Source organism: Mustela nivalis (assembly GCF_964662115.1).
Source record: "Mustela nivalis genome assembly, chromosome: 3".
NCBI classification, from domain to species: domain Eukaryota; kingdom Metazoa; phylum Chordata; class Mammalia; order Carnivora; family Mustelidae; genus Mustela; species Mustela nivalis.
The window spans coordinates 138789023-138807742 of NC_139022.1; the positions used below are offsets into that span (position 1 = coordinate 138789023).

Here is an 18720-nt window from a genome sequence, read left to right on the forward strand (position 1 = left end):
TATTAGTAGATAAGTAACAGCATTCTTTACAGATACTATTTTGATCATTTATTCTTCCATTATTTGCTTTTTATTTTTCAGGTAAATATATATACAGTTGATCTTCATTTTGCCATATCTTCAAATTTACCTAATTTCTAAAATTGACCTGTAACCCCCAGACCAATGTGGTACTTTTGTAGTCATAGCAGAAATGCACAGAACAGTGAAACATTTGAGTTGCCTCATGTACACATTTCCGTGTGAGGCTGAACTGAGGGGATGTTCTTCCTCTTGTTCCAGCTTTCAAGAGGATGGAGACATGGGCAGTGTAGTATAGTGTTAGAAACTCCAGCGCTGGGGCCACTCTGGTAAATCCAACTCTGGCACCTGTAAATGGAGTGACCTCAGGTAAGTAACTTAATACTTCGGAATACTTCATTTTTCTCTTTTGTAAAATAAAGTAGAATCTACCAGGATGAATTGATTTTAAGGGTGTTGTAAAAGTAGTACACCCTGTAAAATTTAAGATTATAATCCCTATAATATATATGTATTATGTGTGTACGTGTCTTATGTATATGTATGTGAATATATATTTATATATTTCACCTAGGAGCAATGTTTCAGCATTCACTAATTCTGTTTGCAACAACCTTATATAGAACATGGCTATAATGAATAATGGGACTTGACTGTATACATATTCATTCATTTTCATATTTTATAAAACTAAGTGGTAATAAACCATTTTTATTTTTCCCCATAACATTATATCCTAAATTTCACTCCATATAGTTATGAGATTTTTCTCTTACTGATGAATAATACGTTTTATGTGTATACCATAATTTATACAACCAGACCTCTGTTAGTAGATGTTTGTCTTTTAAAAACATGACCAAAAGATTACTCATTGCAATACTAAAAATAGTATTTTTAGCTTATTTTAGTATTTACAATATTAAAAACAGTATTGTAATGAATAATCTTTTGACCTTTTTTTGTCCCTTTTTTTTTTTGCTTATTCATCTTTGAAATATATTCTTGGAAGTGGGGTTTCTGAATCAAAGGGTAAAAGTTATGACAAGAACATGACAATTCTCCCCTTAAGAGGTGGGGCTCAATTCCCATTTGATTGTCAGTGGGCAGGCCTTACTGAATCACTTTTAGCAAACAGAATACAGAAGCAATAAGGAGGTATCATTTCCAATTTAGGTTTTAGAAAGACTGTGGCTTCTGGGCAACTGGGTGGCTTAGTCGGTTAATCAGCTGCCCTTGGCTCAGGTCATGATCCCAGAGTCCTGGGATCAAGTCCCACTCCACCCTTAGTGCCTAACACAGGAGCTACACTGTCTTAAGCCCCAGGCATGCGATAAATATTGACGTAGCTGTGGAAGTTTAAATTGAAGGGAATCAGCTGCCTACTTCTTATCCTCTTCTTTGTCTTGACAAGTCAAGTTAGGCCTCTCTCTTCCCATGGGGATCTAAGCTTTGGCTCCTCCCTAAGTTTAAACAGACCAAAGCAGTATGTATATGCAGAACATCCTCCCTTAACAGCTTTTTCTCAGAATCTGAGGACCCCCAGAAACATTTTAAAGTGCCCTGTTTTTGCCACATGCACACTTCTACCTCTTCAATGTTCCCACTAACCTGTCTTAACCCTATGTAAGAAAAAAACCAAAAAAAACCGAGTCAGGGGCGGGGTCAATTTGATTTTGAGATGCTTGCAGATTTCTCAGATTTAAGTCTTCTCTCTATTGCAAACTTTTTCTTTTCTTTTTTTTTTTTTTTTAAGATTTTATTTATTTGAGAGCGAGAGCACGGAAAGGGAGAGGGAGAAGTAGAGTCCTCGCTCAGCAGGGAGCCTGACGCAGGACCCTTAGATCAGACCTGAGCCACCCAGGTGCCCCGCCAATCATCTTTCTGAATAAAATCACTTCCTAAGTCCAGATTTGTTCTTACTTGACATGAAAAATTAAAGTGCTCAATGTGAAATTGTTGCTCATTTAATTACATAGGCCAAAAAAATGGCTCCTTTTAAAACGATTCAAAATCGGATGTATTTAAGCCCATGAAACATGTTAACACAGAACCCCCCCCCCACACACACACATTCATTTATATTTTATAAATATATAAAAGCCTGGCGTAAGACCTAACCGTTACGGTAGGTTCGTTATTTTTTCCCGTGATGTTTTCCTGAAATCTAGCCTCCTCGCTCGCTACCTCTCCATTTTTTCCCCTTATTTTTCAGTCTCCGCTTTGCCTGTCTCCATCTCCCTCTGCCTCGGAGTCTCCCGCGTTGTGACCTTCAGTGCCCCACTTCGGTTCCGCTGCGCCCCGTCTGCTGCCTTCCAGGCTGCCATCGCCGCCCACACGGGCCTCCCCTTTGTCCCTCGATCGCGGCCCCGATTTCCTCCGGCTTCTCCGTGCCATCGCTCGGGGCCTCAGTCTCTTCCCTGTCTCTGTTTTCCTTTCTTCCTCCCTCCTCCAGGAGTACTGTCCCCTAGAGGATTCCTTACAACCGTTTTTAAAGTTCGTTTCTGCGATTGATTCCCGTCCTCCGCCCCTGCCCCAGCCACCCCCTCCACTACTTCGGCTCCTCCTCTCCGCCGGGCATCTCTGCGAAGGGGACTGTACCAGTCCACGGTTCACCCCTCTCAGCAAGTACAACCTCCGGGGGTGCGGCTGTACCATTTACAAGCACGTTCAGTGTCGTCCGTGAGAGTATTTTAACATCCCCAATTCCTCCTCCTTCACCTAATACAATCTTTTAATAGAGGTCGGAGCACTCAAAACTTCTTCCCCAATCCTCCTGTAAAATCTCTCTGCACCTCAGAGAGGTCTGTATTATCCTCTCTGGTTAAGATAATACACCTCACTGGTCTGTATTATCCTCCCTTCCGTCGTCTGCCTCCTGCCCTCCCTGTCGCCGTGGCACCGTCCAAAGTTAGGAATAAATCGAATTCTTCCGCCGTACGGACCCGACCGGACTCTCAAGGTGGCGGCTCCCAGCACGAGGCACAGCCTGGGAGCCGCCATCTTGCCTCCTGAACAAAGCGGCCGGGGCGGCCGAGTGGGCAAAGCCACCCAGTACGGAACAGCGCAGGCTCGGGAGCCCCGCGCTGCACTCTCCCAGACAGGAAGCTGGAGAGTTCGCCAGTATGGCTGTGACAGCCGTCCCTGCCAGAGCGGTGGTGGGCGGCTCGGGGCATGATAACAGAGCCGCAAGGCAGAAGGCGGGCCCGTGCGGTGAGTCGGTTTAATTGGTAACAGGAGGGGAGGGGTTCGCGAGGGTCAGTGGAGGTTTATGAAGTCAGGGGTGGGGACGTTGTGGGGAGGTTTGTGCCATAGGTGTCGGGTGTTTTGGGGAGTCAGAGTTGGAGTGAGGGATGAGATTAGTAATTGGGCAATGATGTGTCAGTGATGGGGTTGTCTGTGGGATCAGAAATGGCGTGTAAGGGGACTGACTGGGGTCCGTGATTTAGGGGACTCTGGAGAATCAGTGAGTGGGGAGGAGGCTTGGACTAAATGACCGGGATATCCCTTTCGTGGTCCGTGATGTGGTGGTCATGGGGGAATTCTGTGGGTGTGTCATTGCTAGGCCCTAGGATTCAGAAATTTGGACGGAGCAATAATGCGATTAGTCACGATGATCAGCCCCAATTTACTGGGAAAGACTTTTACATACAGTTAAAATTGCCATTTTAGGCATCCCTTGATTTCTTAAACGTCAGACCCCTTCTCGGTTCACCATTGCACCCTAAGCCTGGTGCCTCCCCATCCCCCCCCCCCCCCCATGATCATTTTGAAACAAGACCGAACAAATAAAAAAGGATGCATTATTACCAAAAGTGTGACTTTCGGCCTTTTCCTAAGCTTGTTGAAGTCATTTTTTATTTTATTCAAGAAACACTTAAATGAACACCTGCCGGGTACCCAGACATGAGCATCGCTATTTTGGTTGTTTCCTTCCAGATCAGTTTTGACAGCGCCTGGAAAACAGCACATAAAACAGTCTCCCTGTCATGGGAGCATCCAGTGCCTCTGAACCAGTTCAGTCTTGTCTGCATGACTCCTCCTGGGGCTGAGAAAAATCGACCAGGTATATACCATCCTGCATTGCAGTATATTCTCTTGTATAAGTGGTTCCAACCTATCACCATTTTTATACGCAGATGACTGCACTGTTGAAAACCTGCAATTACAGTTTAAACAGAAAACATCTTAACATTAACATTTTGGTCCATGAATATCGATTGGCAGGAGAATTTGTGCTGAGTTGAGGGAAAATATGAAAGACCTCTTGGTAGATTATTGGAATTCAAGTGTTGATTCTTTCCAGGGAATAAGGGAATACATTTCTCAGGTTTCCGTTTGGTCATGGCCGTTCTTATTGCCAAGGAAGTCCATCTGCTGTTAATCTTACTGTAAATCTATTCATGTTTATTGCCTTATAAAACTATTCTACAAATAGAAATACTGGTTCATAGGGGAATAATAAGCTGTTAGTGAGTCAATATGAAACATATCTATACAATTAAATAATCTTGATCAAGTTCTGTTTATTATAGTGTAGTCATAAGAGGACTCCTTCACCTAGTGCTTCCTGACCCTTCTACAAGGACCAAACAACCTTGTGCCTTGTTGTCCATCATCCACCTGATGTCTAGCGGTGAATGTTTCTGGATTGGTGAATGGGGAAGCTGCGGACCAAGTCTAGTCTGTGAAAATGTCCTCTTCATCACCAGTTTTGCTCTTTCAGGCATCTGCCCTTTTAGAAGAGAGCAGAAAATGAAGTCCCAGGTGAGTTGCTTTTATTTGTAATTTTTAAAATTTCCTCTTTCATTTTCTGCCCAGTCAAATGGGAAAGTACAGACAGCTAAAATTTGGAGTAGGGAAAAGGTAGCCAAAATAAAGATCAAGACCTAGAAAGGGTTTCTAGGTAACATTTGGATAGCCTGGCCTGAAAACATTTTTAAAAATGGATATACCAAGTTTTCTGATCTTGCAGACATCATCAGTGTCATGATTTGCAGTCTTCTAAAGAGAAAACAGATACATTGCTCTCTATTTTATTTCTTGCTGCGTAAGACTAAAACAGATTTCCATTCTGGGTCTTTAACTAGGTGATGGAGTACACAGTGTTCTTACCAACACTCCTGGGGTAAATGCAACAGTAGCTTTCTTACAGCTATATCATCAAATCATCTCTTTTAGAGGGAAGGTATCATAATGCCATAGCCAAATGCCTTGAACCTTAATCTTCAGAGCTGGGCTCATCAGACTCTGGCCTATAGGCCAAATCCAGTTCTCTATTTTTATGAACAGTTTCACTGGCAGCACAGCCATAACCTTTGTTCACGTATTATTGTCTATGGCTGTTGCCTTGCCACGGTGCCATCGTGGGTAAGTACAACAGAGACCGTATGGCCTGCAATGCTGAAAATACAAACTTTATGGAAAAAATTTGTTAGATTTCTGGTTTAGAGGACCACATTGATTACAGAGGCTTCCTATTGTCCTCTTGTCTAAATAACACAGAATGGGTACATTTTGAATGGTCTTCCAAAATATATTTTCCTCCCAAAGGGCAGTTCTTAAAATTATAATTATCTGGCAAAGGTTTGTAGAGCATGGCCCCTGGTGCTCATACCCTTTGCTGTGACTTCAGATTATGTAGCATCACTGTCCAGCTCAAAACCAGTTCCTTCTCTGTGCTTCCATTTTTAATAGCTTGTCTTACTTTTTCTCCTTGCCAACATTGGCTATATACACAGTATATAAATTTTAAACTATATAAATGATAAAAATTTAAAAACTGATTTTTTAACTTAAACTCTCATCCCCCTGGGATTATCAGTGTTCACCATTTGTTTGTAATCTTCCAGATATTTTCAGTATGAGTGTAACTGTGATCAGTGTGTATGTATGAAAGTACAAATATCCGAGTGTCTCTTTATTGTGTTTTTCCTTTGGAAAATAATGTTACAGTAAACATTCCATGCTGCAACTGGTTTTTTAACTTTACTGTCTCATGTAAAGGTTTTTTAATATCTTCCCATGACAGTACCCAAATTTCCTTATTATCTTGGCAGATGCATAATATTTCTTTGCAGGCTGGTTGAACTGGGACTGTTTTTTTCTCTTTAAAATGGAGATTGGAATCCTTTTAGGGTTGTTGTGAGAGTTAAGCAAATCAAACATGCCTGGAAGTGTATCTGGGGAGGGTTTGTTCCACATTAAGTGTTAGTTGTTATTTTTAGTATTGTGTCATCATCACTGTTATTGTCAAATCTAGAAATCTCATGTATATTTTACAGTAAAGCTTAACAAGTGAGTTCTATTGCAAAAAGATGGGGTTGTTTTCTTTTGGATATCAGTAGCTTCCAATTGTGCTGTCCAGCATAGAGCCACCAGCCACATGTCACTAAACACTTTAAATTGGCTAGTCTGAATTGAGATGTGCCATAAGTGTAAAATACATACTGAGTTTAAAGATCTAGTTCCCAAAAGCTCACTAGTAATTTTTAAAGATTGGTTACACTTCAAAATGATATTTTGAATGTGTTGGGAGATATACATATATATATTTGAAAATTGGTTTTTGATTGTGGCTACTGGAAAGTTTAAAATCACCTATCTGATTAGTCTTGTATTTCTGTTAGAGCAGCTTTAGATAAGGAAAATGGATTTGTTATTAGCTTAATACATCCAGCTTCCAGATCTAATTAACTGATTATATGCCTCTCCCTGTAGGAAGAGGGATTTATTTTTTTCAGAGTGTCCAGAAGTGAAGTCATTGCACACATGTCTATTCTTCCTTTCTCTTTCTTTTTTTTTTTTTTTAAGATTTTATTTATTTATTTGACAGAGAGAGATCACAAGTAAGCAGAGAGGCAGGCAGAGAGAGAGAGAGAGGAGGAAGCAGGCTCCCTGCTGAGCAGAGAGCCCTATGCGGGACTCGATCCCAGGACCCTGAGATCATGACCTGAGCCGAAGGCAGCGGCTTAACCACTGAGCCACCCAGGCGCCCGTCTTCCTTTCTCTTTCTAACACCTGCTCTCCTCCAACTCCATTATCCCAGTCATGCAAGCCACAAAAAGGTGTTTACAGATGATAAAAGTACAATTTTCCACTGATTATTTTTCTCACAATTAACAAAATTTATACATACTTAGTTTATTGACGCATTTGAGTGTAATTTTTTAAAGACTTTATTTATTTGGGAGAGAGAGCATGCACAAGTGTTGGGGGGAGGAGCAAAGGGAGAGGGAGCAGGAGAGCCCCACACAGGGCTTGATCCCAGGACCCTGAGATTATGACCTGAGGCAAAGGCAGACACTTAACTGACTGAGCCACCCAGGCACCCCAAAGCATTTGAGTAAAATTAATAAAGCAAAATCTGAACATTAGAATTACATTTATTAATCTTCCTGTCACAATGGATGTGCTCTACATTCCACATGTATTTTTTTCCTCATGTCACTGTTCTTCAGATCAAAAGACTCTAACTGATTAATGCACAGAAGTATTTTTAACTAAACATGAACTTCCTTTTATTCTCTTTAATCGTCATTCATTCCTTTTAGCAAACACATTGTTGAGTACCTAATGTATGCCATATGCACTGGCTGGCTGTGGAGTATCTCAAGAAGATTTATGTATGGTTTTTTCCTGGAGGAATGCAGAGGAAACTTGGGTAAATAGATATGGAAACCAGTCTTGACAAATAAAAGTTCTGTAATAGACATGGGAGCCAGGAACTGCTAAGGCAGAGCTGGGGAGCAACCAGCTTTCCAAGGAAGTAGAAAATAGGCATCGAAGATTATTGAACTTTGGATCATGAGGGAAGTAGGATAAGGATGAGAAACATTTGCGAAAGTAGAAAAAGTAGAGTGGTTTTAGGAAGGCTGAGAATTTGAGGAAAACTGAAAAATAGGGTGTTTCATGGGAAGTTTGCCCAAGGGTGTTATTAAAACAGTAAGATACAAAAGATCTTATTTACAGTATCAAGGAGGCAGTGTGGAGCGCGTGGTCAAGAACTCAAGCTCTCGATTCAGAACACCTGCTTTTAAATCTGCGAGTTAATCATACATTCAGTGTATATAGTCTCTGCCAAGTACTTAACCATTAATCTGCAGTTTTTCTTATATATGTAAAATAAGAAAATTAAGAAGGCTGTTTAAAGGACAAACTAAGTTCCTGGCAGCTTGATGGTGTGACTGTGGGACTTGGTGTGGGATCAGAGGTCCTTTAAGGTTGAGATGGCTGAGGCGAGACTGATTGTGTATACAGGTTGGAACCTAAGGATGCTTTTAAGCAGGGCAATGTGGCTATTTGAAACAGTGTTTAATTTTTCTTTTTCTAAAAGCAACATTTGATAATAATGAAATTTTTAGGGGGAAAAGCTGAAAAACAGTTTAAAATAATAGAGATCACTCAGGTTCTGCTATTAGATGACAGTTGTTGTGAACATGATGGTGACATAATTAAAATAGTCACTTTTCCCTCCAGAAATACCTTATGACTACACTTACCCACATCTCTTATTTTAATGTCACATCAATAATCTGTTACTTTTTTTTCATCATTTTTTCTGCATATTTCTCATTATATCTGTTTTCAGTATTGCTGTTGTAATTGATGTACTTCATTATGTTACTAAGTATTGCATATATAAGGAAACTGTTCATTGAGGAGAAGCTATGATTATTTTCCTATAAAATGAGGGGATTAGATTATGATTTTGCAGAACTCTGACATTCTGTGATTCTCCATATGTGTGTTTTACCTTTAATGTTTTACTTTCTCTGCTCTATAATTATTTTTTTTAATGTTTTGCTTTCTCTGCTCTATAATTATTACTAAAAGTCTTCCCATATTTTGTTTTGTTACTTTAATGCTCTTGGCTGTCTTTTTAGAGTTTAAATTTTTGCTCATCCAGAATCTATGTTTTCTGTTATCCAAGACGTAAGATATGGTGTATTTGTTTGCCAGGGTTACTGTGGCAAAGTACCACAAACTTGGTGGACTAAACAACAGAAACTTACTGTCTCATAGTTCTGGAAGCTAGAAGTCAAAACTCAAGTTGTCAGCAGGGTTGATTCCTTCTGAAGGCTGTGAGGGAACAGTCAATTCTAGGCCTCTCTCCTTGGCTTGTAGATGACCATCTTGTGTCTCTTCATATCATCTTTCTTCTACGTGTGTCTATCTGTTCAAATCTGTCCTTTTGATACATCAGTCATGTGGATTGTAGACTCATGAGATTATACCTCATAGAATTAACATCTGCAATGGCCCTGTTTCCAAATAAGGTCACATTCTGAGAAACTGGTGGTTAGCACTTTAATATGTGAATTACAATTCTACCTTTAACATATGGATTCAACATTAATTCTTCTGTTGACTATCCGGTTGTTTCAGTATTATTCTTTGAATAATCTGTCTTCCTCTCAGTTATTTGCATGCTGCCCTTATCATTTATTAAGTTACCATTTGCATCAAGTAAGCATCTTCTGTTTCCTGATCTGTATCTAGCTCTTCTTGTAAAGCCAGGATTTTGTTTTATTCCTCCCAAATACCGTGATGCAAAACTGGGTGTAGTTTAGTTTTATATACTGCAGTAGAAATGATGAGAATGATCACTTCAGATTGAATAGGAATATACTATTACAGGCCTTAGTATCATTCAAGGATGTGGCTGTGGATTTTACCCAAGAGGAGTGGCAGCAACTGGACCCCGCTCAGAGGACCCTGTACAGGGATGTGATGCTGGAGAACTTCAGCCACCTGGTCTCAATGGGTAAGGATGGCTTCCCTGCCTGACTCAGACTTGCCCATCCAAGTGCCTTTCCTCATCAGGTGCTGTGGTTTGTAGTTCCTGACATATATAAGGACTTTAATGATCTTCAGACCTTCCCATACGGAGGTCACTGTTTTTGCTAAGGGCCCCCTGGATTGCTTCCTTGTAGCCTTCCTGAAACTACACCTCCACTTTTTCCCAGTTCCTCTGTGATTTCCATTTAATAGGATATCCAGTTTCCAAACCAGATGTCATCTCTAAGTTGGAACAAGGAGAAGATCCATGGATCATAAAGAGAGACATGCCAGACTGGATCTATCCGGATGAAAATCAGGCAGATGGGAGACAAGGGAAGTGAAGTATCAGTTTGTCTTGTTTTCTTAATTGATTGATACCTGAGGCTTACATTCTGTTCCTACTGAAATCTCTATTCTTTGTCCCTGTGCTGAGAATTTAGTAGGCATTAAACAAATAATTAAATAACTGTGAGCTTTTATAAGGGGCAGCTATTTCTTATTGATCTTTCTCTCTGCATATATGTCTATCTTTAACACCTTTTATGAGAGGCAATAGAAAGGCAAATTCCTCCCAAGAACATAGGTCGCATTTTAGATAGTAAGACCTTCAGGTATGGGGCTCTACACCATTATATGTCAAATATAGTTGCTGTTTTAAAAATTAGAGAAAATGAGAATCTAAAGATATAATAATTTGAGAAGGCATTTTTCAGAGCATGCAGCTGTAGCTGCTTTGAAAGTATACAAAGTGTTGATGATCTGAAGGAGGAGGTTAAAGGCAGATTGTGGTGGGGAGAGCATATCTGAACAAAACCTGTAGTTAGAGAATTAAGGCTTTTCTGAGAGAACGTTGCTATTTTCCCTTGGTTCATATAGAAGGCATTTATGACAAGTAGTGGAATATAATCTTGGGTTCTAAGTGTGAATCTGATTCTGAATCCATAGCAGGATCTTGGATTTTTCTGTTGCTTGTATTAGTTTTTAATTAGGAAACTAGACTGAGGAGAGTTTAAGTATTTTGAGTACAGAGGGACCTTATTTCTGTGGATAGTGGTGGCAGGATAAAAGTAGTTAAGTATATATATAACAATGGTTTATAAGAAAAATGAATTCAAAAGGTGAAAAAGGTTTCCGTTTAGAAAGCAGAGAAAATGGAAAGATTCTAAAAGAGTAATCCAGATTAGAGTGGTAACACAGATACTTTTCTGTGTCCTTCAGTTCTAATTTTCCCATGAGTCTTTTTCTCTTTAACATCTGTTCCCATCCCTGTGCTCTGAGTTCATCAGCTACATTGAATTAGTCATTTGTTCTGTTCTTCTGCATTCTGTTCATTGTTCTTTACAGTTGTTTTATTTCTTTCTTTCTTTCTTTTTTTTTTAGACAGGAAAAGTAACCTTGACAACACCAAATCATGTATTTTGGGGTCTGTTTCCTTCCGTAATAATATCCTGAAAGGAGTCACAAAGGATGGTTCATTTTACTCCATCTTAAAAGTCAGTCAAGATGGTGGCCAGCTGCAGAGATGTCAGGAAAACCAAGACAGACTTTTCAGGCAAGTAGCAGTCATCAACAACAAAACCGTCACTGTGGAATCAGGCCATAAATATAATCCACTGGGAAAAATATTTCACGAGTGCATAGAGCCAGATACTTTAAGGCAAAGATCCCATAACTATGATGTATTTAAAAAGAACTTGAAATACAATGTTGACCTACACAGCTGTAATAAGAGCAATTCAAGAAAAAACCCTGATGAGAGCTTTGGATGTGGAAAATCATCTAGCCATGGTGCATCTGATTCTAATCTTGAAATAATTCATAATGGAGTAATGCCCTGTAATAATAACCAGTGTGGAAACATTTTTAATAGTAAACAATCCCTTATTCAATATCACAATGTTGAAACTAAGGAGAAAACCTGTGTATGTATTACCTGTGGAAAAGCCTTTGCTAAGAAGTCACAGCTCATTGTACATCAACGAATTCATACTGGAAAGAAACCATATGATTGTGGTGCATGTGGGAAAGCCTTCAGTGAGAAGTTTCATCTCATTGTACATCAGAGAACTCATACTGGGGAGAAACCTTATGAATGTTCTGAATGTGGAAAAGCTTTCTCTCAAAAATCATCCCTCATTATACATCAGAGAGTTCACACGGGGGAAAAACCATATCAATGTAGTGAATGTGGGAAAGCCTTCTCCCAGAAATCCCCCCTCATTATACATCAGAGAATTCACACTGGAGAGAAACCTTACGAATGTAGAGAGTGTGGGAAGGCCTTCTCCCAGAAGTCACAGCTGATTATACATCATAGAGCTCATACTGGAGAGAAACCATATGAATGTACTGAATGTGGGAAAGCTTTCTGTGAGAAGTCCCACCTCATTATACATAAAAGAATTCACACTGGGGAGAAACCCTACAAATGTGCTCAATGTGAGGAAGCCTTCAGCAGGAAGACAGAACTCATTACACATCAGTTAATTCATACTGGGGAGAAACCTTATGAATGTACTGAATGTGGAAAGACCTTCTCCCGGAAGTCACAGCTCATCATACATCAGAGAACACATACTGGAGAGAAACCCTATAAATGCAGTGAATGCGGAAAAGCCTTCTGTCAGAAATCACATCTCATTGGACATCAGAGAATTCACACAGGAGAAAAACCTTATATATGCAGTGAATGTGGGAAAGCCTTCTCTCAGAAATCCCACCTTCCGGGGCATCAGCGCATTCATACAGGAGAGAAACCTTACGTGTGTGCTGAGTGTGGAAAGGCCTTTTCCCAGAAGTCAGACCTTGTTTTACATCGGAGAATTCATACCGGGGAAAGACCCTATCAGTGCACTGTATGTGGGAAAGCGTTCATCCAGAAGTCACAACTCACTGTACACCAGAGAATTCATAACGGTGGTAAAATCATAATGAACTGAACACAGAAAAGCCTTCTCAGTATTAGCTCAAGCCTTAATAAATACTAGGAACCTGATTGATACTTATGGGATATCTTTATAGATAAAATTTAATAAGAGAATTCATGTCTATAGTGAGATGATACCTAGCTCAGCAAAGATGATGGAAAATAATCTTAAATGAAGAACATTTTCAACATGGTATGTAAAAATTTTTAAAGTCATGGTCTGTAGAACAAGTTATGTATATAGACTATTGACAAGTGACATATTCTTTATTATACCACATTAACAATAACCAGACATTGTGAAGTTGCTAATATTAGCTTGGCATAATTTTGGTCATACAGTAAGTCCCAACAAAGGACATGAAGAAAGCTTGAGAAAAAAAAATCCATTCCTAGAAACTACATCATATGGAGGGGCTTAGCATGACCCCTAAAGATATATGTAAAATTCTTGTACAAAGATGAAAATATGGGTGAGTCAGATTCAATACAGGTGATGTTTATGCATTTTCCCATTTCAGGCATATAAGTTGACCTGTCTCTCTAGAAGGATCCTGTACCTTGAAATTGATGCACCTTGACCAGGTCTCCATTTTATTCTTCTTCCCTGAGAGTTTGATATTGTAGAAACGGTTAGGTACTGAGCCAGATGGCCTTGTGTTTTAATCCTGGCTCAACTGTTCACAGATTGTGTGACTTCAAGCAAGCCTATTTCGCCCATCTGAATATTTTTTCTTATCATTAAAAAAAAAAAAGTATAATATAGAGCACGTTTTCAGTTAATATTGGTTCTTTTTAACTTTCTATCCTGCAACTGGATGCTAAGACTAATGTGTAAAAGCTGCATCTAAACTTCCTTTGCATTTCAGATACTCTGCTTTTGATATCCCATTCCCATGACTGTTCATTTGACTGTCTTTGACCCTGGTGGCCTTGATTTTTGGCATGTTAAAGTGACATTTTATTATACTTTTATTACTTCTTACATACATTTATATAAACTGTGGTCATTACACAGATAGAGTCTGTCTAATGTTTCTTCAGTTCTTTTCTGACTCCCACCCTATAGCCCCAACTGTTTTCCCTGGGAACAAAGGACACTTGCAGAGCAAAACTCCTGGGATGAGAAATTATGCCTGCCACAGGTTTGAGAACTTAGTATTGCTGAAATATCTCCTGCTCTCCTCCCGTGCTTCTGCCTATTGCTCCATGAGCAGCTTTAGATGAGGACCCTTGTTGGAGGTGTCTACAGAAGAGCAATACTTGGCAAGAATGAGGGGGAATCTGTATACTTGTGTTCACATAGTTCTTCATATAGTTCCCACTTGGTTCCTTCACATTTCCTGCCCACCGGATCCTCTTCCTGAATGGCTGACCTGTCTCTGGTGAAAAGATGGGGATCCTCTGGGTGAGAACCTCTGCAGGGGAGAGGGCACGCCTAATAGGGATGTGGGAAATTCTTAGTCTGTGTGGACAAATTCTTGGTTTCATTATGAACAGTGAGCTGAGAACACTGATGTCAGATGTAAATTGACCATTCAGACTTGGGAAAGGAGGCCTAGGTGTACATCTTTTAGGTTGAGCTACTCTGAGGTTTTCTCATGGAAGATGTCCCTACTGATCCTGATGAATGCATGAGAAGGACAAAGAAAGGAAAAGGAAAAAAAAAAGATAATTGTGTGAACACAGAAATTTAGGGAAGAGTGAGTTCTATGTAGTGACAGCTATGGAACTAATGTAGATATAACAAAGATTCATAATTCCTACTTTACAGGCCTCCCATTTGGTTTTCCACTATCACAAACCTCCAGGCAACCTTGATCTGATTATGAGCTTCTTTTTTTTTTTTTTTTTTAAGATTTTATTTATTTACTTGAGAGAGAGACAGTGAGAGAGAGCATGAATGAGGAGAAGGTCAGAGAGAGAAGCAGACTCCCCATGGAGCTGGGAGTCCGATGCGGGACTCGATCCCGGGACTCCAGGATCATGACCTGAGCCGAAGGCAGTCGTCCAACCAACTAAGCCACCCAGGCGTCCCTGATTATGAGCTTCTATAAGTATCCCAGTTTAGACTTAGCACCTACTGATTTAATACTTCACTTCTTTTTTGAGCATTTTATTAAAGGAGCTGATTAGTGCAATGAAGCAAGAATAGGAAAATGGGCACAAGGATTAGAAAGGAAACGGTACTATGGACATTGTAGGTTATGGAATTCTAAGAAAAGCAAGAATATATTGATTAAGTATTAGAGATAAAGGAGTTTAGTTGCTTTATACAGTTTTAATACTGAAAAACTAATTCTACATACTAGTAGCAGACTGAAAATTTAAAGATAATTTTACACTAGCATCAAAAATATGGAACACCTGAAATAAATCTAATCACATAGTGTAGGATCTAGGACCACTATATACAAATTATAAAATATTACTGAATAAATTAAGGCTTAAATCAATTGAGAGATTCATCAAGGCTGAAAGACTCAATATTAAAGATGCCTATTTCCCCTCAAAATGATTTATACATTGGGGAGTCAAGGAAAAGAATTAAAATCCAAAGGAATAAGCCTATCATAAATACAGAGTTAGCTTATTTTATTATTGAGCAGCAATATATACCATAGAGCATGCAGGTAACCAGCAACTGGCTACAAATTTCTGTGTGAATTTTTAGCTCTATTATATGGAATTAAAGCTATACTTGTTATGAATCATCCTACTGTTAGTAAATGGCAGATATTCCATTTTTACCAGTAGTTAAAATTCTGTATCAGGCTTATTCTGATAGTCTATTCTTCATAATTTTAATGGTACCTCTTCCTATTGGTTGCCCATGGCACTGGATGTAGCACATGTGATTATTCGTATGCTTTGGCATTCCTCAATAAAGATCAATTTCCCACAATATTCAATGCATTTCATATCAAAACCTCTTTTTGGGGAGGTTTTACAATTTAATTTTAAAATCACATATGGAGATGCTAAAAGGCCAGAATAGCCAAGATACTTTTGAAGAGCAAATTTGGAGAATTTACCAGAATAAGACTTCCCATAAACTAATAATAATTAAGACAATGTGATATTGCTCATGGGTAGTCAAATAGACCAATGGTAAGAATCTAGAAACAGACAGTTACCTGTAGATCTTGAGTTATGACAAAGGTGGCAATGTAGAATATTAGGAGAAAAGCGGTACTTCAATAAATGTTTCTGGTTAAGTTATTCATACAGGTAAAACGAAAAATGAAAACTTAAATTACTGCATACTATTCACAAAATCAGTTCCACCCAAACCAGTGATAGAAGGAAATGTATTACAATAAGTGTAGATCAGGCAAGAAGAAAGCCTGAAAATATCTAAGCATCCCACTCAATAGGTTAGAATAAAAATATTGTGAACTAAACTCCAAGAAAGTAAAAAAGGAAGTGAAAAAAAGAAGATAAAAATAGAGGGGGAGGGGCAACAATGTTGTTTTGTCCTTCCTATTTTATGGGTGCCCCTCTGCCTTTGGCTCAGGTCATGAAAGGAAACAGCATCGCTTCAGAAACCAATTGGTGTACTTCATCATGTCAGTAGCCTAAACAAATAAATAAATAAATAAATAAATATATGATCATTTCAATAGATCCAGGAAAATTATTTGACAAAATTCTACATCTACTTAGAATAAAAACTCAGCAAGCTATAAATAAAGGACAGCTTCCTCCTATTGCTACAAGGCATCTGTAAAAAAAAAAATCTAGTCATCATATTTAATGGTGAAAGACTAAATGCCCCCAAGCATTTTTTTCTTTTTTCCAAAAGTCAAAGCTGTATGCTTTGTTCTTCCTAGTGAACTCCGTGCTGGTGATCTTAGCTACTGCAGTAGGGAAAACAAAAAAGGAAGTGGGGGGGGAGTAGTGCATGCATTTGGGAAAGGAAGAAATCGAATTGTCTTTATTTGCAGACAACACGGTCTTCTACACATAAGATCTCAAAAACTACAGAAAACCTAATAGACCTAGTAAGTGGCCTTTGTGGGGAATTTAAGAAATGAGCAAAGGATGAAAATAAGAAAGAGGCAAACTAAATAACAGACTCCTAACTATAGAGAACAAATGAAAAAACAAACCCAAAGTGGGTGGGGGGTGGAAATGGGTGAAACAGGTGATGAAGATTAAGGAGTGAACTTGTGATGAGCACCAAGTGATGTATGGAAATGCCCAATCACTATATTGTACACCTGAAACTAATGTTACACTGTATGTTAACTAACTGGAATTAATTAAAAAAAAAAACTTGTTAAAAAGTGGCTCTTACAAAATATCTAAGTAAATGGAAAGAGACACTGTGTTTATGGATGGAAAGACTCAGTGTTAAAACATTAATTCCCCTCAAATTGATGTGTGTATTCAATCTCATCACCCACAAAGAATTCCAGGATGAATTTTTGTAGAAATTGACAAGCTGACTCAAAAATTTATATGGAAATGCAAAAGACCTAGAATAAACAGAAAACCTTTAGGGAAAAAAAGAGGAAGATTCATATTACCTTATTTCAAGGCTTATGAAGTTAGAATAATCAAGCCTGTGGTATTGGTATAGGAATAGATATGTCAATGGAACAAGACAGAGAGTCTAGAAACCAAACCATGCATATATGGGCAACAGATTTTCAACAAAGTCGTCAAGGTAACTCAATGGACAAATGGTAGTCTTTTCAACAAAATAACTGGAATAATTGGAAATCCATATGCAAACAACAACAACAACAAGAACTTTATTCCATAGTTCACACCATATACAAAAATCAACTTGAAATAGGTCATGGACATACATGTAAAAGTAGAAACTATAAAGTTCTAGAAGGAACAGAAGATAACTGATTTTCGTTATGCAAAGGTTTTTCAGGCAGGACACACAAAAAGGCATTAAATTAAAAATTGGTAAATTAGAGTTCATTATAATGATAACTTGTGCTTTAAATGGATTAGAGAGGTTCTAATGCTTTTCTGCCACAGGGAAATAATGTTTTTCTGAGTTGATGGGACTAAAAATCACAGATTTCTCTAGGAATTCACTCAGTTACTGTCCAACACTTATTCATGCAAATCTGGATTTGTGAGAGATCTCAGGTAATCCCTGAGACGGTTATATGGAATCTTCTCCAGTTTCCTGAAGGACTATACCTCTTTCACTCCACGAGGAGTTTCATAACTTTGTTGACAATAGACTGCAAACCCGTCATGACTTATACCTTCACCACATCGATGCATCCCATGTCACCACACCCTCTTGGACTCTTTTCACTGACTAAGACAGCATCTTCATACAAAGGCTGATATCAATATTTTAAAGCAGGAGAGCTGTTTTGAAGCACACATTTTTCTATCCTCAAAACAAAACAAAAAGGTGTTTTTAACTTCTTTGTTTTATACCTAAAAGAAAGCCAAAATATCTAACAAACAAAAAAGCTACTTAGTTTTAATTCATAACTCAAAAGTCATAACTCAAAAGTTCATAAATCAGAAGTCATAACTCAAGCCCAGGTATTCTGATTTCAGAGTCCACACTTAAAACCACTGTGTTGTGCTGCCCTTCCTGCTTGGCTCTCCCTTCTAAACTGTTCTTTGAGCTAGTTCATGATTTGTGATGCCTGCAGAAAGGCAGTATATAATTGCCTTCTATTTAACCAACTTTCATTTTTGACAAAAAAAAAAAAAGTCTGCACTAAAAAAACAAACAACTTTTTAAATCACTATTTTAAACAAATCAAAATTTTATCTTAACCCTTAATTTTGGGTGTTCGAAAGGACCCATCCTATGTCCTGGCAATGAGAGCTGATTGGAAACACATAAACGTGGAAATAGGGCTGGATTTTTAAATAAGCTAAGAGAATCAGTGCATAAAGAACATTGGGGAAGCCATTGATGCTGCATATTCAGTGAACCCCCTTAAGCATGGGCTTCGAAGACTGGACCATCTAGAAACATAGTCCTTTGGGAGGTA

At 38.7% G+C, this 18720-nt stretch overlaps 1 protein-coding gene and 1 long non-coding RNA gene across 4 annotated transcripts; one reads left to right on the forward strand and one right to left on the reverse strand.

Moving 5' to 3' along the window:
* Positions 1-47: 47 nt before the first annotated feature.
* Positions 48-3016, reverse strand: LOC309862408. Its single transcript, XR_014310508.1, has 2 exons — positions 2143-3016; positions 48-369 (listed from the first exon to the last, which is right to left on the reverse strand). It is a non-coding gene; the product is annotated as an uncharacterized lncRNA (long non-coding RNA).
* A 14-nt stretch (positions 3017-3030) lies between these two features.
* Positions 3031-13749, forward strand: LOC309862397 (zinc finger protein 300-like). Of its 3 annotated transcripts, none has more exons than XM_082726215.1 (6): positions 3031-3234; positions 3961-4087; positions 4557-4788; positions 9661-9787; positions 10015-10141; positions 11189-13749. In XM_082726215.1, exons 3-6 carry the CDS (start codon positions 4648-4650, stop codon positions 12741-12743), a joined length of 1950 nt encoding a protein of 649 aa, XP_082582341.1. In that variant the 5' UTR covers positions 3031-3234; positions 3961-4087; positions 4557-4647; the 3' UTR covers positions 12744-13749. The 3 variants fall into 3 exon arrangements, with proteins under 3 accessions (XP_082582341.1, XP_082582342.1, XP_082582340.1); XM_082726216.1 differs by having other exon boundaries at positions 4748-4788; positions 11185-13749; XM_082726214.1 differs by having other exon boundaries at positions 4748-4788.
* Positions 13750-18720: the final 4971 nt, after the last annotated feature.